A 16,000-nucleotide genomic window follows, 5' to 3' on the forward strand; every position below is an offset into this window, starting at 1 on the left:
TCTGCCAAGACAGACCTGAATTAATCTGAGATACTGAGCATGAACTTGGAGCAGTAGAAAGCAGAGTAGCACCATAAATAACTTTAAAAAATGGATTTGATAAATATATTTTTAAAGCAGCAAACCAATCAATATGGGGAAGAATCAGTAATGTGGTTGACTTCTGCATGATGATTTTATAGCTGAATTTATTTTCATTTCTACCTGAGAAAGGGGCACCAGCCACTTTTCACTGTTCAGGGTTTCTAAAGGTCCTAATTCGGGAATTCCCTGGCAGTTCAGTGGTTAGGACTCCATGCTTCCACTGCAGGGGGCATAGGTTTGATCCCTGGTCAGGGAACTAAGATCCTGCATGCTGTGCCGCTGTGGCCAAAAATAAATAAATAAAGGTCCTAATCCAACCCTGGTTGGGGCTGGCTGGGTGGGTGTGGGTGGGCAGGCACTATATATATAGTGCAGTCATAGCTGGACTGCAGTGTCTTAAGGAGTCTAATGAGAACAAGTATGGAGAGATGAAATCTGAAAATGAAGCTTCAGAAGCTAGGTGGAAGAGTTTAGCCTTCATGAGGCAGGGAACTGGGAGCCATTGATGGTTCTGGAGTGTAAATTATAATAAAGACTGTAAGTAAATTAATGTGGTAGACATAGTCAGGATAGATTGTGGAGAATTTATGAGAAATTATTGTACTAATCCACTGCTTCTCAAACTCATATACATCAGTATCACCTGGATTGATTGTTAAAATGCTGATGGCTGGGCTCCACCACCTCAGATACTAGGTCTGGGGTGGGGCCTGGAAATCTGTATTTATAACAAGCTCCCGGGTAATGCTGATGGTGCTGTTCAGGGACGATACCTTGAGAACCACTGTGTGAAGCTGATATCTGGATCACGCTTCAGAAAGGAGAGAAAGGGAAACTATGGCTTGTATTTTCAGAGGAAAGAGAAATCAAGCTCTGTTGCTTGATTAGCTCAGCTGGTAAAGAATCCACCTGCCATGCAGGAGACCCCAGTTCGATTCCTGGGCTGGGAAGATCCCCTGGAGAAGGGATAGGCTACCCACTGTAATATTCTTGGGCTTTCCTAGTGGCTCACATGGTAAAGAATCCGCCTGCAATGCAGGAGACCTGGGTTCGAATCCCAGATTAGGAAGATCCCATGGAGGAGGGCATGGCAACCCACTCCAGTATTCTGGCCTGGAGAATCCCATGGACAGAGGAGCCTGGAGGGCTACAGTTCATGAGCTTGCAAAGAGTAGGACACGACAGAGCGACTAAGCACAGCACAAAGGAGAGAAGGTGGCCAGAACTGCAACGTTCTCAAAGCCTCGGGTAATGTCAGCTCAGAGGGCTAGATGAGAGAGAAGTAGGGAAGGGGAGCCAGCTTGGGGATCAGAGTGAGATAGGGAGGAGAAGGACTTGTGTTTGAACGTGAATGTGCCAATGGCCGTGCCCAGGGCTCAGCATGAAGGTGCGGGACAGAGGCTGGGCAATGAATTCAGGCTGGGAATCAGGCCTTTGGCTGTTCTGCAGAGGGGCTGGGCTGAAATCCTGGAGAAGGAGACACTGGCTGATGGCTGATGGCTGAGAGCCGAGGATGGAGCCCTGGGACAGACTTCCATTTGAGGACAGAGAACCAGTAAATTGGACAGAGAAGCAGGAAGAGACTCAGATGCTGTCATTTCACAGGGACTAAAGGAAGAGAAGTTTTCCAAGAAGCAGAAGTCACAAGGGTGGGCGCCAGAACCCCTCTGCTCTCCCAGCTCCTCCTTCTCTACATCCAACCCACAGACTACTGCACCTTCGAGGTGACTGCCCTCACGAAGCCCTCCCAGACTTTCTCCCAGCCCTTACCCAAGTGGAGGCTCTCTCTCCCTACTGTGCATCAGCCCTGCCCCTTGGGCAGAATTTCACTGATAGCCGGATTGCATTTATTTATGCTTCGGAAGCCTTGACCTTGGTGAAGTGTGGAATATGAAACACTCGGAATGTTGTTTCCAGGCCTTGATGAGAAACTCAACCCAGGTGAAGTGAATCCCCTGGCCTTGGACCAGGGCAGAGGTCCGTGGGGTGTGGTTGGCCTTGGGGAGCTTTGCTGCCCCCACCTGCACTGGCAGGCTTTTCTTGGCCACTTCCTCTGGAGGGAAGGGAGGAAAGGCTACCGAGATGGCAACAAAGTGTTTAGAGAGATGGAATTCTTGACTCTTCTGCCCCAGGAGTGGGAGTAGAATGTCTTTTTTCCTCCCTGAAAATACCTCGCTGTTGATCACATTGCGTTCCCCCAAAACACAAGCTAAAGTCCTAACCCCCAGACCTCAGGATGTGACCTGATTAGAAACAGAGTTATTGTAGGTGTAATCAGTTAAGGCGCAGTCACAGTGGAGTAGGAGGGCCCCACATCCGATGACTGGTCCACAGAAGAAGAGCAGAGGAGGCAGAGAGGGATGAAGCCTTGTGACGACAGAGGCAGAGGTTGTAAAGATGCATCTGATGAGCCAAGAAACAGCAAAGACGGACACCCAACACCAGAGGCTAGAAGAGGCGAGGAAGGACTCATTCTCTTAGGGTGGATTTTTAGCTGTTGGGCCACCTCAACAGGGGCAGTTTTTCTGGGGGAAACCTGCCTGATCAGACAGGGTGGGTTGAGGGGGTGAGGTCTCTATGGAGGAGGCAACCGGAGAGAGAGACACAGACAGGAGAGGCAGGGTGATGGAACCAGGAGAAAGAATTGCAGTAGACAGGACTGATGTGCCCAAGAGTTGCCTTGTTGGGCCTTTGTGTTTGTCTCTTTGCGACCGTGAGCCTCTGTTTCTTTCTCCTCTTTCGGTTTGTCCTGCCATTTAGCCAAGGTCCACAGTCACTGTCAACACAACACCCAGATCCTCTCCAGTGTTGGTACTCACCACAGAACCTACCCCATCAGCACCCGAAGACTGAAGGCATGTGCTCCCACTGTCTCTGAGCAACGCAGCCTCTCTTCCCCGCCTTGCCCTTGCAAAATGTTTCCCAGGAGGAACAGTGGATGCTACTCCCAGCATTCACTGCGGGCTTTCAGAGCTTCATGAATAATAGCTCTTTTCAGAATATACTAATTAGTACATTTTCAATCTCTTCTGAATAATGAAAATTTTAAAAATCATTCCAGAAATTGCAATAAAGATGAAATGGCAGCTTTCCTAATGTGCTGCAGGGTTTGATGGAGACTCAATTTAAAAGAAAGGTAAGTTGAATAGCACTAATTGGAGGACTTGTGGCATTGTTTCATGGGGAGAGCTCCTTGCCTCATGTCAACCACGAGCTACACTAGTGAATCTGTGGCATTGCCAGTGACCCCATTTGGCATCTATTTCTTGGCAGTAAAACCAACAGTTCTTAGCTGAAAAAGTACTGGGGAAAAATTCTTAATATGTACCGAGCACTTGGATGATGTGTTATATAGATATAATAGCCCTTGAGTTTCCAGGGGTCAGTGGAAAAGGGAATGTGACTTTGAGTTTTCCCTCCATCCATAGCCACCTCCTGTGAGCAGCATCCATGTTCTGGCAGGAATAGTCCCCTTTCCTGCTTATTCTACTCTTTTCTAGTTGTCAGCAGGAAGGTGGGCAAAGCTGCTTTGGGGTGTAGTTGCTCATGTGTTGAGCTTGTAGCTCATTGCCTGCTTGTGATGTGGACTCCGGAAACATCTCCTGGATATCTCATCAGTGTTTGCAAGAGCTAAAGAGAATGTTAGACCAATCCATGTTTCAAATTATAGCATTTGCTAAATGAACTATGCATAAAGTCCATGCTCTCAATGCTAGAAAAATGTCAACCTTTCACAATTTTAACCCTGTAGATAATCAAGTGTTGAGAGACCAGCTGAGGCTCAAGTCTTTGTATATGTTTGAGATGACCTTTGGCTATGCAAGAACTTAAGGTTTTCTTCTGGCCTGGAGTACTGGCATGCTCTGGTAGATTCACCAAATCCTAGTCTGAAAGGACTTTAACTTATGAAGGGAGGTCTCATGTACTGCTGCTGGTAGTATAGCGTGGTACAGCTGCTTTGGAAAGTAGTCTGGCAGTTTCTCAAAAGGCTAAACACTGGGTTACCATATTATACAGCAATTCCATTCCTGGGTGTCTACCCAAGAGAATTGAAAACATATATCCACTCAAAAATTGGTACATGAATGTTTAGAGCAGAATTATTAATAACAGCCAAGAAGTGGAAACAACACAAATGTCTATGAACTTTTTGGTCTGTCTATCTATACAAATATTATTTGGCCATAAAAAAGGATGAAGTACTATACATACTCCAATGTGGATGGACTTTGAAACATTATACTTGGTGAAAGAAGCCAGGCACAAAGGACCACAGACTGTATGGTTCCATTTGTATGAAAAGTCCAAAAAAAAAAAAACAACAAATCCATAGAGACAGAAAGTAGATCAATGGTTGCGAGGGGTTGGGGGAAGTGGAGATGAGAAAAGTGATTGCTGATGGGCAAGGGGTTTCTTTTTGGGATATTGAAAATGTTCTAAAATTGATCGTGATGCCAGATATACAACTCTGAAATCTACTGAAAATCACTGAATTGTATATTTGAAACGGGTATATGTGAGTGATAAATCATTAAAGCTGGACAATACCTTGTGCTTCTTGAAGACACAGATTGTCTCCACTTCGTAAATATTGGATTGGCCAAAAAGTTCATTTGTTTTTTTTGTGACATATGGAAAAACCAGAACAAAGTTTATGGCCAACCCAATAATACTATGTCCTAATGTATGGAGAAGGCAATGGCACCCCACTCCAATACTCTTGCCTGGAAAATCCCATGAACAGAGGAGCCTGGCGGGCTGCAGTCCATGGGGTCACTGAGTCGGACACGACTGAGCGACTCCACTTTCACTTTTCACTTTCATGCCCTGGAGAAGGAAATGGCAACCCACTCCAGTACTCTTGCCTGGAGAATCCCAGGGACGGGGGAGTCTGGTGGGCTGCCCTCTATGGGGTCGCACAGAGTCGGACACGACTGACGCGACTTAGCAGCAGCAGCAATGTATGGGTACAAAACCTCGGGTAGTCTTTTTTTTTTAATGTACTTTTTTATTTTTCTTTTTTTATGTACTTATTCAAGTACATAATTCTTTATTTACCCTAAGTAAAAGGAGTCATGCTTCTATGATGAATGCAAACAAAGTCAAGCCCATTTTGGTCTACACTTGATAAGATAATTGCATCACTTTTATGAAATCTAAACAGAGTTGCAGTTTAGGACCCAAATTACCTGTCTGGCTGTCAACTCTGATTATCTGAGGTAATTTTAAGAAAGGTTGAGGAGTGTGGCAGTGATATTTCTTAGCAGCTGAGAACTTGGAAGGAAAAAAATGGCTTAATCCTCACAAACATGGTGATACAACTGATTTTTGAGATCTTTCTCAACTTGTGGCTCTTCTCACTCAACAGTTTGATGGATGGTATTTTTCCTTTGAACCAACAGGGTATAATGAGTTGTCCTTTTAATTCTAATTTGGAGATCAGTCTTTCCGTATTTGCTGTCTGCACTGTAGACGCCAAGCCCTGGAAGCAGTAGTATTTCTCCTGAGAGCATTAGGACCCCCAGAGAATGGTGCAAGGACTCTAACTTTCTATTGAGCATAAGTTTTCGGAAGTTAGGAAAAGTCATTTCCTTGACGGTACCTCGGGCACGATGATGAGCCCAGAAGGGAAGCCTTGGATGGACGGTGTGGAGGCGGGTTCATTCAGCTTGCTCTTTTCTATTAAGAGCCTCGTCAATCCATCTGGAAGAATGGTAATGTGCTCACTGGGACAGATTTTCCAGGACACTGATAGCTCCAGGTGGCAGGCCCACGTCAGCCAACACATGTTAAGTCCAAAGTGTTCTAGCCTCCTCCTTGATGGGCTGGTGTTGGCCAGGCTTTAGTAACTGCCTTGCTTCTCCAAGTCTTCGGACTTTTAGGAGATACCAGTTCATTCACGAAGCATGACTGATATCGGACCATCCTGCCTCGTTGGTGGGTAGTGTGTTTACTCAGGCAGAGCCTGAGCTGCGGCAAGTGCAGACTAGCCGCCTCATGTTCTGACTTCCTGCCTTTGTTCTAGAAACCAGATGCAGCTGGAGATGAGAAAAATTCAGGTCTATGCCAAATTCAGGGCACATCCAGTCGATGAGAAAGAGGGGGAAACATTTAATGTGTTGAGGTGCATTTTACAGACTTCTTTCCTAAGAAAGTGTATTCTTTGCATATGGTTAGAGAATACATTTGCTAATTTTTTAAAAGATTTTTTTTTTCTGATGTGGACCATTTTTAAAGTCTTTATTGAATTTGTTTACAATATTGCTTCTGTTTTTCATGTTTTGGTTTTTTGGCCACGAGGCATGTGGGATGTTATCTCCTTGACCAGGGACTGAACCTGTACCCCATGCATGGGAAAGCGAAGTCATAACCACTGGACCACCAGGGAGGTCCCTGCTGTTTTAAATAGCAGTGACTGTGGGGTATAATCAATACCCTCTAATTAGTGTTAGGGCAGGATAATACTAGCAGCTAATAGAAGTTGAGCCATAGGTAAGTATATTGCTGTCCTGACTTTACAGAGAAGGGAACTGAAGCTAGGTTCTGCTCCAGAGACCCACAGCTCAGAAGAAGTCAAGTGGGTCTGAATTCACAGATTTTTCTTAATCACATTGGCACACTGCCTTTATGGGTAAATCACATCCCTCTTGCAAGGTCAGACTGAAGTCTTGATTTGTGCTTGATATTGGGACAGGAGGTAATCTACAAATATATAGGGTTTTGTTCGGATTTGATTCCAAGCCTAATGGCGTATGTAATGACATGATTACTACTATTAGTATTATGGCACTGTTTGCTGAGGTGCCAGAGTTTGTATTTCATGCAGGAAACTAGGCTGGCAAACACAGTTTAATGCACTAATGGTGCTAATTAGTGAAGCTCTCATTTAACTAAATGGATCATTTGCCTTTGAAACCGGTGCGTATCGAAGTACAGTAATCTGTCATCCCAGTCCACCTCTTTGTTTTCAGTTTGAAAGCAGACTGTAGTTATTTTTTCAGCTAGCTAGACATTTCAAATAAGCTGTGTTCAAGAAATATCCATAGAGGGGAGAAATGCTAAAGTCCTGATGAAGGGGGTTGGTTGCTTGACTCCAGTGTTTCCCTTCAGTAAGATCAGTTAGGCTCTTATTGATGGGCAAGGATGAGCCTCTGGGTCTAAAGCACAATAGCAGGATGTAATTAACCTCTTCCTCCCTTTCCATACAGATATTGTATCTGATTGGTCTCCTGTGCATGAAGCAGCCATTCATGGACGTCTGCTGTCTTTGAGGAGCCTCATCAACCAGGTAGGTAACTTTTTGGGGAAAAAATGATGAATATTAGGCAAGTTCTACTGCTCTCCACACTGAGGAAAAGAAGTCATAGTCTGATCTTAGGATATAAATTTCCTATTTAGCAGAATGAGATAAATCCTGTCCTCCTTTATTTGGAGGCTGGCATAATACTGCTGCTGCTGCTGCTAAGTTGCTTCAGTCGTGTCCGACTCTGTGCGACCCCATAGATGGCAGCCCACCAGGCTCCGCCATCCCTGGGATTCTCCAGGCAAGAATACTGGAGTGGGTTGCCATTTCCTTCTCCAGTGCATGAAAGGGAAAAGTGAAAGTGAAGTCGCTCAGTCGTGTCCGACTCTTAGCGACCCCATGGACTGCAGCCTACCAGGCTCCTCCATCCATGGGATTTTCCAGGCAAGAGTACTGGAGTGGGGTGCCATTGCCTTCTCCGGCATAATACTAGAGTTTAGTAAAATTTTATGCACAAGGTAGATTCTGTAGTATCTATTGAATGAATAGTGGGCAAATTAGTGCATTCAAGTTGCTGTCACTTTATTCCATAGACTGTATCCTGGAAAATTATCATGTAAAGCAGTGGTTTTCAACTGGGGCAGTTTTGCCCCAAATGGGGACATTTGACATTGGCTGGAGACATTTTTGGTTGTCATAGCTGGGAGCAAGAGTGGGAATGGGGTTGGGGTAGTGGTGATATTGGCATCTAGTAGCTGGAGACCAAGGAAGTTATTAAACATCTGACAGTGCAAAGGATGACTCTCCACATTAAACAGTTATCCAGCCCCCAGTATCAGTAGTGCTGAGGTTGGAGACCCTTCACATAAAATAAATGCTTGAAAATGTCTTTTAAAATATGTCATCTTAAAATATCAAAGAAATGTTCAGTTCTATTGAATCTCCAGTGGAAATGGCTCTGCCACTTTGATATTAGTTTCTCTGCTCCTTCGATGTGATACTTTCAAGTACACATTAATTGGAATTTTGGTGGTTTGAAATTATTGGGAACTTAAGCAAAGGTGCTTTTAAGAAAGTAGTTTCAATCACCATTCAAAATTCCAATAAAATTTTTGTTCATAGTGTTTGTCCTCTGAAGAGACAATATAGACCTTTTAAGTTAGAAGCTCTTGGCCCTTTCATGGACCCCTTTAATAGTCTGGCAAAATCTAAGGACCCCTTCTCAGAATAATGTCTTAAATGCATAAAACACAATATACAGGAACTCTATTAAACAAATGTGTAACATGGTACTAAATGAACTTCTTTATTAACACATTCAGTAAGAAGATTTAGTGGTGATTCTAATTATTACCATACTTTCTAAGTAGGGTGAATGTATATTTTGAGCTACTTTAGATAGCTGTGGAGAAGGCAATGGCATCCCACTCGAGTACTCTTGCCTGGAAAATCCCATGGACGGAGGAGCCTGGTAGGCTGCAGCCCATGGGGTCGCTAAGAGTCGGATATGACTGAGCGACTTCACTTTCACTTTTACTTTTCCCTTTCATGCACTGGAGAAGGAAATGGCAACCCACTCCAGTATTCTTGCCTGGAGAATCCCAGGGATGGTGGAGCCTGGTGGGCTGCTGTCTATGGGGTCGCACAGAGTTGGACACGACTGAAGTGACTTAGCAGCAGCAGTAGCAGCAGCAGATAGCTGCAATAATCAATGCAATTAAAAATATCTGTGATTTCTCTCTGTGATATCCTATTACTACTGTGGTTTGTGGTCTAGATTCACAATTGAAGGACATGATAAATTTCAGGTGTTAATTCTGAAAATATTAATAAAGTGCTTTGAAAAATTCCAATTTCACAGACCTATCTAGACTAAGAAATCCTCCTATAAGAAGACAATTTTTAAAGATAAATTTCAGACTACTCTAAGTCACTATCTTAAGCTGTTTTTGGTAGCAGCAGCCTCTTATAAATAGTAATATAGATAGTGGCACATAACTCTAGCTAAATGAAGTTAAGCTGCTTCTCAGATAAACTGAAACATTTGCCTTAATTTGATAGGGTAAAAAATGATCATTGCAGCTTTTATATATAACTTACTAAATTGGACTGATATTCATTTATGTTTAGTATTTATATGTTTACTGAACATCTTCTGGAATCATGTCTTTATCTAAGCTCGTTTGCATTATTTAAGCAAGTTATTTTCTTGAAACCTCAGTTTCTACCTTCAAAAAATAAGTGTTCCAATGTGTGTGTGTGTGTGCTGAGTCTCTCAGTTGTGTCCAACTCTTTGTGACCCCATGGACTGTAGCCTGCCAGACTCCTCTGTCCATGGAAGTTTCCAGGCAAGAATACTGGAGTGCATTGCTATTTCCTTCTCCAGGGGATCTTCCTGACCCAGGGATCAAAGCCATGTCTCTTGCATCTCCTGCATTGGCAGGTGGATTCTTTACCACTACGCCACCTGAGAAGCTCCTGAGCATTCCAATACCTACCTCCAGACTAATACCTCCAGTATTAGTCAGGTCTTGCTGTGTAAGAAAAAAGCCCAAACTCAGTAGCAAAATACAATAAACATTTATTTCTTGCCAATAAAACTTTGGATCAGCTGATCTGCATTGATCTTGGCTTCAAGCTGTGGGTTGGGTACAGCTCTCCTGCACTCATCTCCCATCCTTGTTTGACCAGTGGCTACCTGAGGAATTTTCTCTCTGTGGCAGAAGGCTGTATAGCATAGCAGGGCAAGCCCAACCAGGAGAGAAATCTTCTAATCTGCTTATGTTACATCTGCTAACATCCCATTGGTCAGAGCAAGTCAGATGGCCAAGTTCAAAGTCAAGGATCAAGGAAGTACATTTTGTCAACTATGAGGTCATGACAAGGGTGTGACTATATTACGCTGTTACAGGAGAGTGAAGAATTAAGACCCAAAACTCAGTCTTTTATGTTACCTTATATACGAGTTTGTGGAGAAGGCAGTGGCACCCCACTCCAGTACTCTTGCCTGGAAAATCCCAGGGACGGCAGAGCCTGGTGGGCTGCCGTCTGTGCGGTTGCACAGAGTCGGACACAACTGAAGTGACTTAGCAGCAGCAGCAGCAGCATATATGAGTTTGAGAGAATTAACTGAGGTGACATTATGTACCTGCTCTAGTTACTCTTCACAAATGAAGAGTACCTATTTTCTTATTACAATCTGCATAGAGCTTCAGATAATCAAAGACTACTGAAAAAAACTGCTGCTAAATTAAACAAACATACTTTAGTAAGGGATATAAGACCAGACATTCAAATTTCTATAACAAAGAGAAAAGAAAATTATAAAAAATAATTCTCACTTGGTTCAAGAAGGGAGAAACTGAATCTGTAACTAATTATTCTTTACCATGACTTCACATTAAAATAATGTGAGATTTAAAAAAGAAACAACAATTGGGCTTCACTCTAGATATTCTGATTTAGCCTAGGCCAGGCTTCATGTGGACAAGGCAATGGCAACCCACTCCAGTACTCTTGCCTGGAAAATCCCATGGACGGAGGAGCCTGGCAGGCTGCAGTCCATGGGGTCGCGAAGAGTTGGACATGACTGAGTGACTTCACTTTCACTTTTCATTTTCATGCATTGGAGAAGGAAATGGCAACCCACTCCAGTGTTCTTGCCTGGAGAATCCAGGGGATGGCGGAGCCTGGTGGGCTGCTGTCTATGGGGTCGCAGAGAGTCGGACCCAACTGAAGTGACTTAGCAGCAGCAGCAGCAGCAGGCTTCATGCATTGGTATTTTTTAAGCTCCTGTAGAATCACTATGTTGAGGAATTTTTTTAAAAAGGCCATTTTGCCAGTGGACAAAGAGGGAGGAAGGCATTTGACATGAAAGAGAAATAGTATGTGGAAAGGAACAAAAACATTGATAGGTTGGATTTCATTAAAGTTAAGCACTTGTTCATCAAAGGCAGCATTTTGAAAGCAATAAGACAAGCCATACATGAGAAAATATTTGAGATATCTATCTATCTATTTATAACTAAGAACTCTTATTCCTACCTAAAATGAATACACAAAAGACTGACAACAGAAAAATGAGCAAGAAACCTGGACTGGCAATTTTTAAAAAGATATCCAAGTGTTCAATAAATATATCAAATTGTGCTTATTAGTAAAATTAGTAAATGTGTAATTCAGATTACAAATAATTTATGTTACTCACTCCTTCCCCTAGAAGGGTTAAACTTGGAAAGAGATAATACCAAGTGTCAGCAAGAATGTGGAGCAACTGAAACTCTCATACATTGCTGGTGGGAGTGTAAATTTGTGCAAACCAATTTGGGAAATATTAAGGAATATCTGCTAAAGCTACAAATATCTATACCCTACAACCAAACACTTTCATTTCTAGGTTTATATGCAACAGATATGTATACATGAGTTCATCAAAAAACATGTACAGGTATATTCATAGAAGCCTTATTCCTAACAGCAAAAAAAAAAAAAAAATACCCTTGAAAACAACCTAAGTGAAAATGAAGCTGTTAGTTGCTCAGTTGCGTCTGACTCTTTGCGATGCCATGGTCTGTAGCCTGCCAGGCTCCTCTGTCCATGGAATTTTCCTGGCAAGAATGCTGGAGTGGGTTGCCATTCCCTTCTCTGGATCTTCCTGACCCAAGGATTGAATCCAGGTCTCCTGCACTGCAGGCAAATTCTGTACTGTCTGAGCCACTAAAGAAGCAGCCTTATTCATAACAGAAAAAAAAAAAACCCTTGAAAACAACCTAAGTGTCCATCAAAAGTAAGTGGATAAATATATTTTGGTATATTACTCAGTGAAACTCTATGCACCGATGAAAATACATGAATGAATGAGTTTGAAAAACAGATGTTAAATCAAAGTAGATGAGCACACATACAAAAATACATACTTCATGGTTCAATTAATAAAACATTCAAAACCGAGGAAAACTATGATGCTAGAAGCCACTCTTCTGAATGCCTTTGTGGATGTAATTTGGGTAGGATGCATGTGGGTTTCTGGTAATGGATTTTTTTTCCTTTACCTGTATAGTGGTTATATAGTTAGATTGTCTTTGTGATAATTCACTGAGGTTTACACTAAGGATTTATGAACCTTTCTTTGTATCTGTTGCACTTCAATAGTAATTTGTTTTTTAAAAAGCAAAGCAATTTGTTAGGCCAGCATAAAGCAATTAAGGCAAACTTCGACACTCTGTGACCTTAATTTAATGGTTCATATTAGCATCCCTTTGGGCTGGGGTTGCATGGGAAATCTTAAAAATACCAATGCATGAATTCAGCTACCTTTGGTTGTACTGCAGTTGCTCTGGGTATCAGGACTTTTTTTTTTTAAAGCTCCCCTGAAGATTGAATGCACAGCCGTATAAACCTTCCCAATAAAGTTCCACTGCGTGCACAGGATGAGGACTGACTTTTTTGTTTCTTGAATAAAAACTCTTTATGCTGCTCCGTGCAGTCTTTAAAGGATTAAGTCACTATCAGGGTGGATACTAGGAAAGTTCCTGGGCATTCTGAAATATCAGATCTTTAGAATGTAGCAGGCTTCCCTGATAGTTCATTTGGTAAAGAATCCACCGGCAATGCCGGAGACCCCGATTTGATTCCTGGGTCGGGAAGATCCGCTGGAGAAGGGATAGGCTACCCACTCCAGTATTCTTGAGCTTCCCTTGTGGCTCAGCTGGTAAAGAATCTGCCTGCAGTGCGGGAGACCTGGGTTCGATTCCTGGGTTGGGATGATCCCCTGGAGAAGAGAAAGGCTACCCACTCCAGGATTTTGGCCTGGAGAATTCCATGGACTGTTTAGTCCATGGGGTCACAAAGAGACGGACACGACTGAGCAACTTTGGGCTTCCCTGATAGCTCAGTTGGTAAAAAATCCACTTGCAATGCAGGAGACCCCAGTTCGATTCCTGGGTCGGGAAGATCTGCTGGACAAGGGATACACTACCCATTCCAGTATTCTTGGGCTTCCCTTGTAGCTCAGCTGGTAAAGATGTAGCAGCTGATTCAAGGCTCAGTGATAAAGAATAAAAAGAAATCTCAAATATTAACTGCCTAGAAATTACTGAGTGCTAAACACTTTTCATACATCATTTTTTAAGTCTTCATAACCAATCTGGTAGGGTAGGTGAAATTGTCCCTATTTTACAGATGGAAATTGAGGCTTTGAGAGAAAAGTAGCTGGCCCAAGGTCACACTGCTAATTAGGTGATGGTGCCAGCATTTGAACCCGGGAATCATTCTGCTGTCCTCTCTCTGAAATTTCAGTCCTAGGTTTGAAATGAAGATAGTGGTACCATTCAGAGAATCAGGTCTGGCAGAAAAGGAGCTCCTTTCAGGAGAATTTGGTTGGCAAAGGCTAAATTTATGTCATGAGCTGGGTCTCTGGGTGAATATGTCTTAGCAGGGAACTAGGAACATGTACTGGGGCTGGAGATTTAGATTTGAAAGCAATATGTAATATATAGAGGATATTGAGAGAAAAGGATTTGAGGGCAAATCCTTGAGGAAATGCCTGCATCAGGAGATGTAAGGAGGAGAAGAACAGAGTTAGTGAAAGAGAAAAAAAGGCAGTCAGAGACTGGAGATAATTTCAGGTAGAAGTCTGTTTTAGAAGCCAGGGCACAGGTTCCAAGAGGTCAGGATGAATATGTTGCAAATTCAGAGGTGGAAGGAGGTGGGGAACAGAGCAAGGCATACTGGATTCTGAAAGTCACTGGTGGTCTTTAAAAGCAGGATCAGCAGGATTCTTTTGGTAGAAAATGAGAAGGTATAAAAGTAGAGATAATGGGGATAGACTATTTTTGGAAAAAAAGGGGGGGCCAGTGAAGGGATGAAGAGCGTTGAATGGATAGCTTCTCAGAGGGTCAGGACTGAGGGCTGGGAGGACTTTGAAAGCAAAAAGAAAGTGTACCTGAAGAGAGATCAGGGGAACGCATGTGAGAAGGTAGATGAAAGAAAGTCATGGGGGTGGTGGGGGGACCGGGTGAGGTCATGGGCTATTGGACTGAGCTCATATATTTCTCCCACAAAGAAAGGAGCAATGGGAGAAAAGAAGACTGGAGAAATATAAAGAGATGTTAGGGGTGGAGAGGAGGGTAATGTAGGAAGCTCTCACATCAAATGGCTCTGACCTTGGTAAAGTAGGGAGGAAGTGATGTGTTTGGATGAACGTGAGATGGAGGTTTGTGATTTTCCTTTCTGCTCAGTGTAGAGAAGGAAGTGGTAACTGTGGACAGGATAAACGATAAAGCCTAACCTTCTTGTGGTCGGTTGGTTCAGTCTGGGTAGGCATATGATTTGGAGCTGGGACAGAAAGTTGTCAGGTACTAAGCACTATGTCACCCACAGGTGCCCTGATATTGCACAGCCCCATGGAATCATCAGAGCTTCTGACTATACGCTGAGATTAGGGGACAGACAATTGATGATAGAAAAATTAAAGGTCAGCTATTCAATCCATTTTTTTCTAACTGAAAACTCACTGTAGACTGGACCCTCTCTGAAGTAATGGGTTAAAAATTACCTTAAATAGTATATGATTCAGACTTGACAATATTTCAGACAAACTGCCACAGTTCATTTAAAGTCAAAATTGCATATCTGTGATGAACTGTAAATACAGTCCTCAGTTTGCACAGGGAAGCTTAATTTAAAGGAACTTCTTGGTAATGTGAATATGTAGTGAGTGGTGAACATTTTTGGAGTGTAAATAATTGCTTTTTTGCTTTTTCATTTACCTGGATTTATGTATAAGCACCTAAATGATTTTGAAATGGCAGTAGTGGCTATGGGAGTATATTTGTAATAGAAGAACTCTTAATAAAGAATTCCTTTAAAGAATAGTCTTCTTCCATCTCATGATCTGTAGCACAGAGAAAAATGCAGTTAACATTTTGCTGTGAATTTCCTGTGTATTCTACCAGTGGGTGGGGAAGAGACTGGGCAAACATAGAACACTGAGAGTGGGAAAAAAATGGATTTGAGAACAGATCTTTGAGAGGAATGCCTCTAATAAAATAATAATGACAGTAATAAAACAGAAGATGCTATACCGTGAAGTCCATGGGGAGTGCTTGTGAAGGGAATAAATGTTACAATTCAAATTTTTCTCGAGTCAGGGAGTCAGTGAGCATTTGTTGAATACAGATGGGATTTGAGGTTGTGAAGGAAGGGAAGATACAGCCCTGTCCCTCCCTGCAAACAGCAGAGCGGGTGTGGCAAAGTGCTGAAATGGATTTTCAAATTTCTCATTTACAAGCAGATTATTTTGAGTCTCCCAGAACTCCTTCCTAGACTCACCTTAAAAAAAAAATCTCTGGGTTTGAGATCTTGTGAACTCAAATGTATGTCCAGAATGATGGGATGTATCAAAATGCATGAGCTTGCCGGTCAGAGGGTAACAGCCCAAAGGATAGCATGACTAGGGGGCTGACAAAAATGCCCACAAAAGTAGAAGAATGTGTGTTATGGATGATGGTGAGTGAGATAATTTAATGGAATGATTTAGGCAAATTTATTCCAGAAAAATTTATTTATTCTGAGCTTCCCTAGTGGCTCAGATGGTAAAGAATCTGCCTGCAATGCAGGGGACCTGGCTTTGATCCCTGGGTTGGGAAGATTCCCTTGGAGAAGAGCATGGCA

The 16,000-nt window shown here is 42.7% G+C and overlaps 1 protein-coding gene and 1 long non-coding RNA gene across 4 annotated transcripts in view; both read left to right on the forward strand.

Moving 5' to 3' along the window:
• The window catches only part of ASB9 (ankyrin repeat and SOCS box containing 9), a 28,712-nt gene that overhangs the window by 1,222 nt on the left and 11,490 nt on the right, over positions 1–16,000 (forward strand). For all 3 annotated transcript variants that reach the window (XM_081565296.1, XM_081565295.1, XM_081565297.1), the window contains exon 2: positions 7,293–7,372. In XM_081565296.1, the coding sequence (XP_081421422.1) occupies positions 7,293–7,372 (80 nt within the window). The remainder of the gene's footprint in view (positions 1–7,292; positions 7,373–16,000) is intronic.
• Positions 10,293–13,394, forward strand: LOC145536266 (uncharacterized). The gene is made up of 2 exons (XR_014075727.1): positions 10,293–10,837; positions 11,912–13,394. It is a non-coding gene; the product is annotated as an uncharacterized LOC145536266 (long non-coding RNA).

Source organism: Giraffa tippelskirchi, chromosome X (assembly GCF_054371585.1).
Source record: "Giraffa tippelskirchi isolate mGirTip1 chromosome X, T2T-mGirTip1v1.2.pri, whole genome shotgun sequence".
NCBI classification, from domain to species: domain Eukaryota; kingdom Metazoa; phylum Chordata; class Mammalia; order Artiodactyla; family Giraffidae; genus Giraffa; species Giraffa tippelskirchi.